The 12783-nt window shown below is 42.9% G+C and overlaps 1 protein-coding gene across 7 annotated transcripts in view; it reads left to right on the top strand.

The window, feature by feature from the left end:
- Nucleotides 1-9348, top strand: part of SPECC1 (sperm antigen with calponin homology and coiled-coil domains 1) — a 276466-nt gene extending 267118 nt beyond the window's left edge. For all 7 annotated transcript variants that reach the window (XM_019641539.1, XM_019641535.1, XM_019641540.1 and 4 more), the window contains one exon: nucleotides 5789-9348. In XM_019641539.1, the coding sequence (XP_019497084.1) occupies nucleotides 5789-5878 (90 nt within the window). In that variant the 3' untranslated portion in view covers nucleotides 5879-9348. The remainder of the gene's footprint in view (nucleotides 1-5788) is intronic.
- Nucleotides 9349-12783: the final 3435 nt, after the last annotated feature.

Here is a 12783-nt window from a genome sequence, read left to right as displayed (position 1 = left end):
AGATCGACAACTGATCTGCCTCACCCGGGAAGAGTGCAATGATGGTGCCAACTTGGGCCAGTGAAGCAACGTCCTCCACAACTAGACTGAAGAAAAAAAGGACAGCAACTTGTCTGTTCCCCTTCCCCGATTCCCCAAAAAGCTGTTCCCCTCCCCCAATTCCCCAATTAAAAAACAAAATCTTTAAAAAAAAATTAAAAAAAAAAAAAAAGAATTCCAGAGTGTCTCTCCTCTATACTGCACCATGTTTTAATCTGTTGACTTTTCTTCTCTACTTGGCTACTTACTTTTCTGTGGCCGAACGTGGCTGCCAAGCTCCAAAAACCACTTTCATCTGCAGGGCAGGAAGGAGGGGGAAGGGATAGAACAAGTGCCTCACATTGTTTCCCTTTAATAAGGATATCAAAACTTCCCAGAGTCCCTCCAGCTCATCGGCAGTACTCTGTTTCATGGTCACTCCAGTTGCAAGGGAATTTGAGAAAGTGAGCATATGACATTTTCAGCCTTTTTAGTAGGAAGCCTGCAAAGGAGAAAGAGGTTGGGAATGACTGTTGGGTTAACCAACTGATAGTATTTATCACAGAGCTTAAGAGCAATGGAAGATAAAATCAGACAGTGACTATCCCATGTCAAGTGGGAATTCCAAAAGAAGACGGAAACAATGGGAGAGAGACAATATTTGAAGAAATGGTGACTGAAATTTTTCCAGAAGGATGAAAGATCAAAGATTGCTAATTATTCTTAAACAGGGCAAATAAAACAAAAATATTCATTCAGACCAATCATAACAAAATGCAGAAAAACAAAGTAAAGACAGATCATCTATAAATAATTTCCATTTACCAATAAAAAAAAATACAAACTAGTAGAAAATTTTCAAAGTCTAGAATGGACAACTCACAAATGACCAATGAATGTTTAAAAAGATTTTGAGTCTTATTAGTGATCAAGAAAATCTAAATTGAAATAACAGTGACATACACTTCCATAATCCTCAAAGGATGTAGGGAATCTGAGAAATGAAAAAGTGAAAGTATAGCTATCATAGAAATTTTAATACTGTGATCAATGTTACACCAATATGTTTGAAACAGAATGGACAGTTTTCTAAAGAAATATACACTTATTTCTTCAAATATTAAACGTAAATATTTCTCCAAAACTTACTCAAAAATAAGTAGAACTTTAATCATTAAAGATGTTGAATTCGTTGTTTAAAATGGAGTCACAGACACAAACATACGAACAAAAAACCCAGTAAGTACAAATTCTACTAAACCATTAAGAAACAGATATCCCTATCATGTATATACAAGTCTAGAGAATTTAAAAAGTAATGAGGGGACTGATACCTCTGGCCAGGATGGAGTAGTAGGAACCTGAAACACTCAACAACTAACAAGTCACAACAGATAATTTACTTAAGGAATCAAAGCTGCAATAAGAACTTGTTAGATTGTATTATATACAAGAATACATTTTTCTTTGTTGTGTTATAGTTAATATTTGCTTCTTTTTAATTTAACTTTTTTTTCTAATTTTCATCTAATGTACTTTAGAAGTTAGCAAAAGCTGGGAAGTCAATGAGATCATCTTGTTGACCTAATTGTCAGAGGCAGCGATTTCATTTGTACAGATGTCTGTGAGGAGCTACTGACAGACAAAATAATTAACCTCAAAAGCATTTAGGAACGTTTATGAGCAAACATTTAACCAGTTTATGCCATCAACAAAATATAAACTTCTTGTACTATTAAATTTGCTTTTCAATATCTTGGTGTAGATTGAAAAATAATATATTTAATTACACATGATACTTTTAAAATACATCCAATCAGAACTGGCAGCAGTAATCCAAATTTTTTATCAAGTTCAATTGTTAAATTAGTCAGGAAAAATATGCACTTTATGTGTATTTAAGTAAATATAGGTTTCTGGGTGTAGCATATTAGCAAGGATGATATTTTTAAAAAGTGAAAGCTCTACAATGTTCCCCAAATTTTAGCAAGCATTCCTCTTCTGCCACAGTGTAATAGTTTTAGCCTGCTATATGACACATGTGAGCAACTCCTCGCAGAAAGAATAGATGAGAGAGGATATGTGGCATCATTTTTATTACTGTAAAAACAGCCAGAATGTGTGTCCTCCGAGAGTTGATGTGTTTTGTTTCCTGGTGAGGGGGACACTCCCACTCTGGGTCATATAGTCTGTGTAGATGTCGCTTACTGAGTAAGCCAGTGTGTCCGCCAGAACAGTTACCTCACACAGGTCACTTGTGGAGGGAGGTGATTGCCACTCAGGATTTTATGAGGCTATTGAAATGATTCCTTAGACATAACTCAGCGTGCTCTGTAGTATAAACTTTATAGAGGATACTTAAAGCGTTAATTCAAGTTTTTCATGTTTACTACATGTCAGGCATTATCTGTGTAGTGACTCAGTGGGCCTTCCCAGAAGTCCTGTGAGGTAGATGCTCCTAATAAGTGGGACAGTAAGGCACATGCAATTCAATAAAAGATGACATGGGTGGTGAGTAACAAAGGCAGGAGTCCAGGCAGGCGGGGCAGCTCCAAAGCCAGGGTGCTAGCCTCTCAGTGACCCTGTATCCAGGACAGCCTAGCCCACCTCTGGGCTCTTAGAGCAAAATTTACTCACAGTCCTATGTAATACATACTGGGTGGTGGTGTAATTTATCTGATTATAGGGTTTATCTTCATCTTTTCCTGCCCCAAGACCGTGAGCTCTCACGGGCAAGAAATCTTCTCTCTCTCTCTTTTTGTTCAATGTTTTTTATTCCCACCTGTGGTAAAATACAAATAACATGACCTAAGTGTCTGTTTCTTAGCGAATACCATGCTGTCTTGATTCATATAGCTTTATAAATCGTGAAATCTAGTCTTTCAACTTTATTCTTTTCAGAATTGTTTTGGCTGCTTTAGTACCTAGTTTATAGATTTTAGAATCAATTTGCCAATATCTGTCAGAAAAGCTTGTTGGGATTTTGAATGGGATTGTGTTGTAGCTATAGATCAGATTGGGAAGATTTGACATTGTAATGATACTCAGTCTTCCAATCCATAACCATGGAATACATCTCCATGGCTAGATTTTTAAAATCTCTACATTAGTTAGATTTTTAATTTATTTTATCAGTGGTTTGTAGTTTTCTGCATATAGATCCTGTACAGATTTCTTAGATTTATACTGTTGTTTTTTTCCTCCTCCTCTGTGTCCTCTTCTTTCACCATCTCTGCCTCCTCCTTTTTCATCTTCTTCTCCTTCCATTTTAAATGGTTTGTTTGTTTGTTACAAATCCAGTTGTTTATTGCTGGATGTATAGGAAAGCAGTTGACTTTTAGATATTGACTTTGTATTCTGAGACCTTGCTTAACTTGCATATTAGTTCCAAGAGGTTTTATTATAGACTCTTCGGAGTTTTCTACATAGACAATCATCTCATCAGTAAATGAAGACAGTTTTATTTCTTCCTGTCCAATCTGTGTGCCTGTTGTTTCTTTTTCTTGCCTTGTTGCACTAGCTAGAAATTCTGGTAGTAGTGAATAAGAGAGATGTAAGAGGACATCCTTGCTTTGTTCCTTTTTCCTGATCTTAGGGGGAAAGTTTTCAGTCTCTTACCTGTAAGTATGATGTCAACTTTTGGGTTTTGGTATATCTCCTATATTAAGTGAAAGGAATTCCCTTCTATTCCCACTTTTTTTAGAGTTTTTATCATGAATGGTTGAATTTTATGTAATTCTTTTTCTGCGTCTGTTGATATGTTTTTTTCTTATTCAGTCTGTTAACATGAATTACATTGATTGACTTATGGATGTTGAACCAGCCTTGCATTTTTAGGATGAACGTCATTTGATCATGATACAATTTGCTAATATTTGTTAAGGATTTTTGTGTCTATGTTAATGTAAGAAATTTATCTGTAGTTTTCTTGTAATGTCTTTGGCTGTTTTTGCTGTCAGGATAGTGCTGGCTTCATAGAATTAGGAAGTTGTTCCTTCCTCTTTTACTTCCTGGAAGAAATTATGTAGAATTAGTATTATTTCTTCCTTAAGTATTTTGTATCATTAACCAGTGAAACCATCTGGGCCTGGTGTTGTCTTTTTTGGAAGGTTTTTAGGTACTAATTCAAATAAATTTTATACATTATCAGATTTTTCTTAATGCAGCATACTCTGTCTTTTCCTGAAATGTGCTAAATTCTTTCTTCAAATCTGATGTTGACGATGTATCAAAACATTTTTAATTATTGTTAGGTTCAGACATGTGAGATAGTCTGAGTAAAACTGAATATTGATCATACTTGTGAATCCTCTCTGAGGTGGAAGACATCCTTCCCATCATGTAGAGGAAAGTTTGCCGTCTCTCTTCATTTGTAGGCATTCCTTCATTTCTCAGAGCTCACTTATCTCCTAAATAGCATGCTCAATTCTTGATTACTTCTTTTTTGTATTGTCATATTAACAACCCTCCTGCTATAAGAATTTTAGCTTTTCATGCATCAGTCTGTGTGCACAGCCCTGACTACAGTATTTTAAGTAGAAGGAGACTTTTTATCCTTGTATTCTGTGAAAACTGTTTCTTGGTAAATTTTTCTAAGTGTACCTGTGTGGTATGTCCCACTTATTCCTTCTCTACCCATTTCCCATGACCAGTGATATGCTGATAATCTTTTAGTATAACCAGAGAGCAAAATCGGTAAAACACACTTAGTTGTTGTTGAAACAGAGGATAAATGACTGTTTACAGGCCTTAGTCAGTTCTGTTACCACCCAGGAACAGATGTGCTAAATAAGCTCAGCCTAATTTTTCCGCTGCATTTCTGTTTCTGGCTTTACATTAGGGTCCTTTCCTACTGTTTTGTTATGACCACAAAAGAATCCAAATTCAATCCCAAGTGAATTATTAAATATGTTAAGTGGTACAAATTTCAGGAAAGCTTGACCAAGTGTCCTACATCTTGGTAGCGTACTAGCCCTGTGACCTGACACTTCCTGACCTCTCCTTTCTGCTTGCTTGTTGCCTACTAAATTGAGTGGTGGGGGGAGAGGAGCGGGTACCAAAAACATTGAATAGTGACACTTGATTCTGGTAAAACAAGTGGTTGCATTTTAAATTGGTTCAAGGTTTTTGTGGTAATCCCATTCTTGGGACTATATCTTAAGGTACTAATTCAACAGAAGGGAACAATACCACACAAAGATGCTTATTGCAGTCTTTAATATGAAGAAGTGAACACAAACTACATCAATCACTGGGAGGTGGTCATGTCAGTTATGGGACAGCAGTTCCCTTGGACTGTGTGTATCCACTAAAATGACAGCCAGTGACAGTGCAACAGTGGAAAATGGGAATGAAAAATGTTAAGTAAGAAAAGCTCAGAGCACAATAGAGTGTCCACTGTGCTAGAAGCATATGTGGGGAAACATAGGTGTACATTCAAATATAACCTAGAGAAGTGGAAATCGTTTTATGATAATTGAATTATAAGTGATTTTCTCTTTCCAAAATTTTTTTTTTAATGCTGTCATGTTGTTAAAAGATGTGCGGGGTGGGAGGTCATATCTAATGTTTTTTAAAAGGGATGGTATCTCCTGAATAAATAGGGAGAAAAAGCTTTTAAGTAATCACATTTCACACCATCTTGGTGCTGCCTACACCGCCCGTCCCAGAGGTGGGGGTGTCTAGGCAGCATAGGCCTGACCTGGATCTTAGCCCCTTTGTGGGAAAGGGCCTGTTGCATCCCCCCGTGACCTCTTCCCTTCTCCTGCAGGAGCTCAGTGAGATGCTGTACACAGACCGGCCTGACTGGCAGAGCGTGATGCAGTATGTGGCCCAGATCTACAAGTACTTTGAGACGTAAGCCCAGAGGGCCTGACAGCAGCCACTGCCACCTGCGGTTTGTCCTGGAAGCACCTGGTCACTTTTCCACAGGCCCTGCTCCGCCTGTCCACAGCTTGGCCATCTGTATTTCAAAGGAAGGTTCAATGCAGGGGGACCAACACACAAAGAAGAAACAAAGCTGGGTTCCACCATGCACCCACCTGAATCCAGATACATTTGGAGTGTAAGTTGGGGAAGCTGTGCTCTCCCGGGGCCTCTTACCTTCCAGACCCAAGAGACCCCAGTCACACCGCGTGACTTCATACTTGAGCTGCACTGAGATTCGCAACGAACAGCACTTCAAATCAGTCATCTTTTTACTAAAACTCGTGGCTTTTACCTTTATGAAAACTTTGCCCTTGCTATTCCCCACCCCCTCCAAAAACACCCAACAAAAGACATTTGCTCTCAAGCAGCCTGGAAACACATAAACCCTGCCTTTTTGGGAAATAAGCTTACATTCTAGGTAACAATTTTAACACCTAGAACTTGATTACGTTTTTTAGATCTCAACTATCACTCATTTGATTCTTTGGATGGAAGATAAAACATGTGAGAATAAAAAATGGTAGTTTGCTGCACTGTCCCTATGGATGTCCTGCAGAGAGCAGTGTGCGCCCTCCCGTGCAGCTGTCTGCTGGGACACGGTCACACACATGGCTCCCGGGGCTCAGCCAGCCCCAGAATGCAGAAAGGTAACCTCCGTAACTGTCCGCCTCCTCCACCTGCCCTCCCATTTACTCACTCGCCCATTCATACCCACACATATTTGTCCCATGTGCAGAATTGACAGTCACTCATATGTAAAATGGCCTGTGCCTGCTAGGGTCTTTGGGTATTTGCACAATGAAACAGGCTGATAATGTGTATTTGTTAGGATACTAGGGAGACAGCAAATTTAAACAACACTTCAACTTTAGATTTAGTTTTTAGTACCTGGTGAGGCCTTTCATGTTCGCATGGCTAAATGAAGCCCTCGGATGGGCAGAGATGGGTCTGTTTATAATTGAACAAAGGAAAATTCTGTTTTTCTGCTATCCTGCGGTCACCCTAAGCAGCAGCAGAGCCCGCCCGGAGTGGCCCCGGTCACCTTGGAAGTACTCTGTGCAGGTAACCCCCTGGTGGCTCTTTGATATTCTTGTCTGGCGAATAAAGGTGCATGGCATAGCAAAGGGGGTGCGGTTCACACAGGTGAATCTGAGGTGACTTCGTCAGTGTCCATCCCTTGCTGATGTAGGTGCCCATAGCTCTGTGTTACTGCCCCTCAGACAAAGGGTCATTCTTACCATACATCACTGAGAGCTACATTACGGCTTCCATTGCTTAAAGAAGATGGCTGGCTGGTCCATCTTCTGATGGCTGGTCAGGGCCCTTGTTCACAGGTGGGGGCCTAGCGGCTATGAGCTGGCCCTCACTCCAGGCCAACTGTGTGGAGCTGGCCGCTGTGCCCTGCGGGCCCATCCATCCTCAGGCTGCCGTGGCTGCCCTGTCGGCAGTCCTCCTCTGTGGCTCTACATCAGAATCTCCTGGGGAGCTGGTTAAAAACTCACACTGCCTGCCTGCCCCATCAGTGGAATCCAGATATCTGGGATGGGACCAGGGGTGCGTTCTCTATTGTCAGAGTTGCCGAGATCCACTGAGGAGCGAGCAGCAGCCATCAGCCCGCAGGGCATGGCAGGGAGCTCTGAGCAGTGGTGATGGCGATTTCATATCTGGCCCTTTGTTCTCAGTTGGGAGGTGGAGGCACAGTCTGAACAAATTCACCTCACTCTTTCCTGATGAACAATTGAAAGTTACTACTTGTATTGTTTCTTGCATCTCTTTTGTTGACATAACTGATTCACTTTCATTTTCTTCTCCTGTGCTTCTGCCTTGCTCACCTTTACAGTGGGGGGAAGTGACATGCCCAGTAATTGGGTTGGGCTGTTGGTTGTTGTGTTTAAGCTGGGATTATACAGGGCTTTGTGTGGGAGAGGCACTGAGATCTTGGGATACCTGGAGGGGGTATTACTGGCGCCCTGTTTGGGTGATTACCCTAAATGATGCAATGTGAGCTCTGTGCTGGAGCCTGTACCCTTCGGGTTAAAAAGAAGGAAAGAAATGTCATATGAAAGAAAGGCCATGAGACAATTTTTATAATTCAAGGAAGTTCCTTGACTACCATTTTCTTTGCCAGCGGGCATGCATGGAGAGGAAGTGTGTGTGCTATTCAGAGAAACACAGGTTTGTCTGGCCCTGTGGGGTCCTGGGACGGGGACTGAGGGCAGCTCGGGAGTGAGGTCAGACCTTCCAGCACTGCAGGGCCTGGGGGGATGCTGTGCCAACCCAGGCGGGGCCACACCGTGGGCGTTTAGATCCATTTTTAACTGGAGAGGTCAGAGCACACGGTGAATGTGGAAAATTGATGAACTTAGAAAACAAGGTAGCATCAACAAGTTGTGTCATTCCCAGTTTCCTGTCCTGAAGTTTTCAGAAGCTACAATATCCATGTTTCTTCCCATCTTCCTTCATCCAGTAGTCAGTCATTTAAAATTATATGTTTGTTCTGCAGATCCTTTTTCTTTAATGTATTATTTTTATTACATAAAAAACCTGTGCAAAGTACAAGATGCAGAACAGTGGAGGAGTTTTTAAAAGACATAAAGAGACATGGTTCTTTGCATTGTGAATTGTTTCATGGACTTGAAATTTAATCAATAGATAATTCTGCCATGGCCCCTGTCCCACTGGGTTAGCATTTCTGAGGAACCGGGCACATTCACACTTCTCTCGTCCTCATCCCTTCTCACCTCAGAAATGACGTTAGCCTTTGGTTTTTGTTCTTCATTCTGTTGTTTTATAGCTTTGGTTGAGACCATCCAAAGTAGATGCCGCAGATGTTACACAAAACACACTTCCCGAAGTGAGCAGCCACCTGGCATGACAAATGTCTGTGATGTTCTCTTTCCCGCAGAAAGATTGGCAGGACTCTCTCAATCTCCCGCTCCCACTTCCCCACTGAGGGGAGGGCAGGCATTTCACTGGAATGTGGACATAGAGGACCTGGGTCAGTAAACACAAACCCACTTGCCAAATCCAGCAGTAGTTCTTCCCATTCCAAAGCCTGAGTGCCATTTTGAGATGAACTACCAATGACATGCAGTAAAGAATGTAACCTAGCAACCTTTTTAAGAGTATTTTTAATATTTCAGTTGCCCAGGTTCCCTGGATGTTTCACTTCTCTGATTCGGGTTAGAGTTGGCTGGCCTATCCTGAGTAGCTACTAACTTTAACTACACTAGTCGAATGCAATTGATACACCTGTAGCGTCATTTCTGTACAGAGTACACCAGAGTACCGAGCATTGTCAGGACGTGACGTGCCAACAGAGCTGTACTGAACTATGAACACGATAGTGTATGATGTATGACTATGTAAGATTTCTAATAAATATATTTTGGTTCTATCTGATTATGAATTTCTCCCCGTGACATTTATGAATATTGTCTCAAAGTGCCAAGTTTACGTTCAGTGTTTTCAAACCAGCATCTTCATGTCCTCATTCCTTGTTGGACTGTGATCCCCACTGCGGCTGCTATTGGCTGGCATTGCTGGAAGTTACCGGCAACAACTGAGGTCCAGTCCTGATGGCTTCTCTGTCTCCTCCCTTTCGCAGCCCTCTTGCTGTGACTATGGTCTCCTATGAAAATCGCCCTTCAGGTCCCATACAGGGTGCTGCAGAGCTGTTCACATGTGCACACGGCAGACGCCCATGCCTCAGGCTACCTTCACTCAGCATGTGTACTGTGACTGAATTCTGAGGTCCTGGAAACCACATGCTAGGTGGTGGTGAGCAGGAGGTGAGTATGCCAAGATCGAGGAGGCAGAGTTAATAGGAACTTTAACAGACAGGGGATGCAAGTGTGTCCTGACACCAGTGTGTTGTACATGCTGTTCAGGTATCACTCGGAGGTCAATGTCACTGATGTCTTAGGCAACCAGCGCTGCCCACAGGAAAGGGCAAAGGAGGCTGCCCACCCTAGAATTTTCATTTCCTCCTCCTCCTTCCAGGGAAGCTCCATTGTCACTGGTCTTTTTCTCCTGAGGGACTCTCCATCTTCTCAGAATGGCACAATCTCTGATAAGAGCCTAACACATGCTGAGCCGGGGTACCCGCCACCACTCACTTTCCTCTGTGGACAGTCAGGTGACAGGACTGCACCCACGAGGCACTGGGTTTTGTTGGTTCAACATCCGATTACCTGAAGCCATGTTCAGCTGCTCAGTCTGCACACATGCATATGCACACATGTACACACACGCATACACACGGACATTTGATGAACAGCCAGTGTCTCTGCTCTTGCAAATCGATCCCTTCCAGAGTTTCCCGTTGTTTGGGGCCCATCAGGGAGGTCCGTGTTCTGCGGGCCTGGGCCCCTCTGTGCGTGAAGCACATCCCCAGACATTTCATTTGTGTCCTATGTAATTGTCACGGCCCAAACATGTTGAATCAGGTACCAGCAAGAGGTTCCCAATGGAGCCTGATGCACCGTGAGTGGTCGCTGTGGCATCTGTTGTCACGAGGTCTGAGGTCAGTGACTCCCTGCTGTCACAGAGGACTGGGAACTAACTGCAGGCCATGGCCTCCACCCACCCAGGCGCCATGAGCACACAGCCGACTCCCCCTTCTCCTAGCACGTGGGGTGCTGCTGCTGTTCCCACACCACGCTTCACTCCGCTCCCTGAAGGCAGAGCCACATACTCATTTGCTCAACGACACCTCAACCTCCTGCGAAATTGTTGCTGGATACATAATTTTTGCTTAATTGGTGGAAACATCCAGCTACCACAGACTCTCGTTCCAACTTGGAATTTCCCACTGAACTCTGAGGAACAGACGCCTCAGCATCCAGCCTGGTCTCACTGCTGAGGTCAGGCTTGTGAACAGTCATTTCCAGCATTTTCCAGCTTGATGGTAAAAAGCCCAGAAAGACCCCTGGGAGAAACTTAAAACCTGATTGCCTGAAAATCTTCGTCATTTTTCCTTCTGTCGTTGTTAACATTACTTGTGTGAGTAAAATGACACAATGTGTTTCTGAGCAGAACCTCAGTTTCGGCCTCCCAAACTCTTTAAATGAGTTCAGTCTAACCTAACTCACCTGCCCTATCAAAACCTCAGTGAGATTTTTCTAGATTATGAAAAATAAGCCATAAAAAATTTGACCTGGACATCTAGTAGGGTTGGCCAAGGAGCCCTGTCACCCCTCCCACTCATCCATCTGGGTTACTGTTTATATCATTCCTTAAGCTGCTGTATCATTATTCTTGTATCAGAAAAATGAAGTAAAACAGAAAAGGGAACATGGGAAAACCACAGCCTTTCTTTATGGTTGCCATGTGACCTCAGGAGGCTTGGCCATCTTTTGAGAAGTCTTATCCTAGAAAACACATCTGGCAGGATCAAGGCAGAGTCTCAGACCTTCTTGGACTGGTAGGACCTCGCTGGGCTCTTCCCAATTGCCACGAACAGACCCAGACAGTTCCACGCATGGGGGTGCTCGTGGTAGAGGAAGACAAGTCATACTCAGTCCTGGGGAGGCATTTTGAACTCACATTTAACTCCCACAGTCAATCACTTAGGTTTGCAGAAAAAAATAGTTAAAAACAATGTATGACTATGGCCACCTGCCATTCCAACCCATGACCTTGTGCCCCAGAGCAAGCATGAAGTGGACATGTGTTTTTCCCTCCAACTGCCTCATTCCTATGGGTCAATCATTGTGTGAATGTCCTATGACACTGAAATCATGCTTGAAACACATGAGTTCAGTGTTTAAGGCTATGTTTGTTTGTTTGGGGTACAATATGGCTTCTAACCGCAAGCCAACTACTTCACCTCTCCCTGGAGGAAACCTTGATCATGTTGGGCTCATTCGAGAGAGAATTTGTAGATGTTCAAGATGGTGTCTTTTTAAGGAGTTTTTAAGGGTAACTGTGACAAGAGATTTCCAACTTCCACACTGATTTCAGATCCTAACTCCTTAAAGAGAGGCACCTCTCAAAGTTCAGGTCTGTTGGAGCCCAAGGGAGCACTTTTTTGGTGCCCCCTCCCAAGGCCGGGGTCGGGGCCCTCCCTCCAGTGCTGCACTCCTAAATGCCTGTGCTACACTATTGTATTAGTCTCGTGTTGCCGCTGTAATAAATGACCACACACTTAGTTGGCTTTGAACAACACAGATGGATTATCTTACAGTTTGAGGCCAGGAGTCTAACACTCATCTCACTGGGTTAAAATCAAGGTGTCGGCAGACCTGAATTCCTTTCTGGAGGCTCCAGGGGTGAATCCATTTCACTGACTTTGTCAGCTTCTTGAGGTCATCCCCCTTTCCTTGGCTCATGGCCCCTTTCCTTGGCTCATCTTCAAAGCCAGCACTGTTGCATGACTCTGGCCATTCTTCTGCAGTCACATGTCACTCTGGTTCTCTGCAGCTGGGAAGAGCTCTCTGATTTCAAGACCCATGTGATTAGATTGGGCCATCTGGGTAATCAGGCTTTTCTCCCCATCTCAAGGCCCATACCATTCGTTTCAGCTGCAGGGTCTCTTTTGCTATGAAAGGGAACCTATTCAGAGGTTCCAGGGAGTAGGGAGTGGACATCTTTGGGGGCCGTTATTCTACCCACCACAGTCATCTCTTCTGTGTCCTCCCATTAACAATGGAATCTTCCTATAGCCTAGTTATAATTACCAAGCTAAGGAATCAGATTGGCTTGCCATTGGGCCTCCCCATCCTGCCTGTTTGGATACTGTTTTTCATACGAGATCCTTTCACAAGTCATTAACCAGCCTATGGTTATCGGCCCTTTGTTGTTGCCTGACAGCCGAATTCTATGAACACTACCCCC

Source organism: Hipposideros armiger, unplaced genomic scaffold, assembly GCF_001890085.2.
Source record: "Hipposideros armiger isolate ML-2016 unplaced genomic scaffold, ASM189008v1 scaffold_61, whole genome shotgun sequence".
In the NCBI taxonomy this organism is placed as follows: Eukaryota; Metazoa; Chordata; class Mammalia; order Chiroptera; family Hipposideridae; genus Hipposideros; species Hipposideros armiger.
The sequence above is the reverse complement of the archived record's forward strand: the minus strand, read 5'-3'. Positions and strand labels throughout refer to the sequence as shown.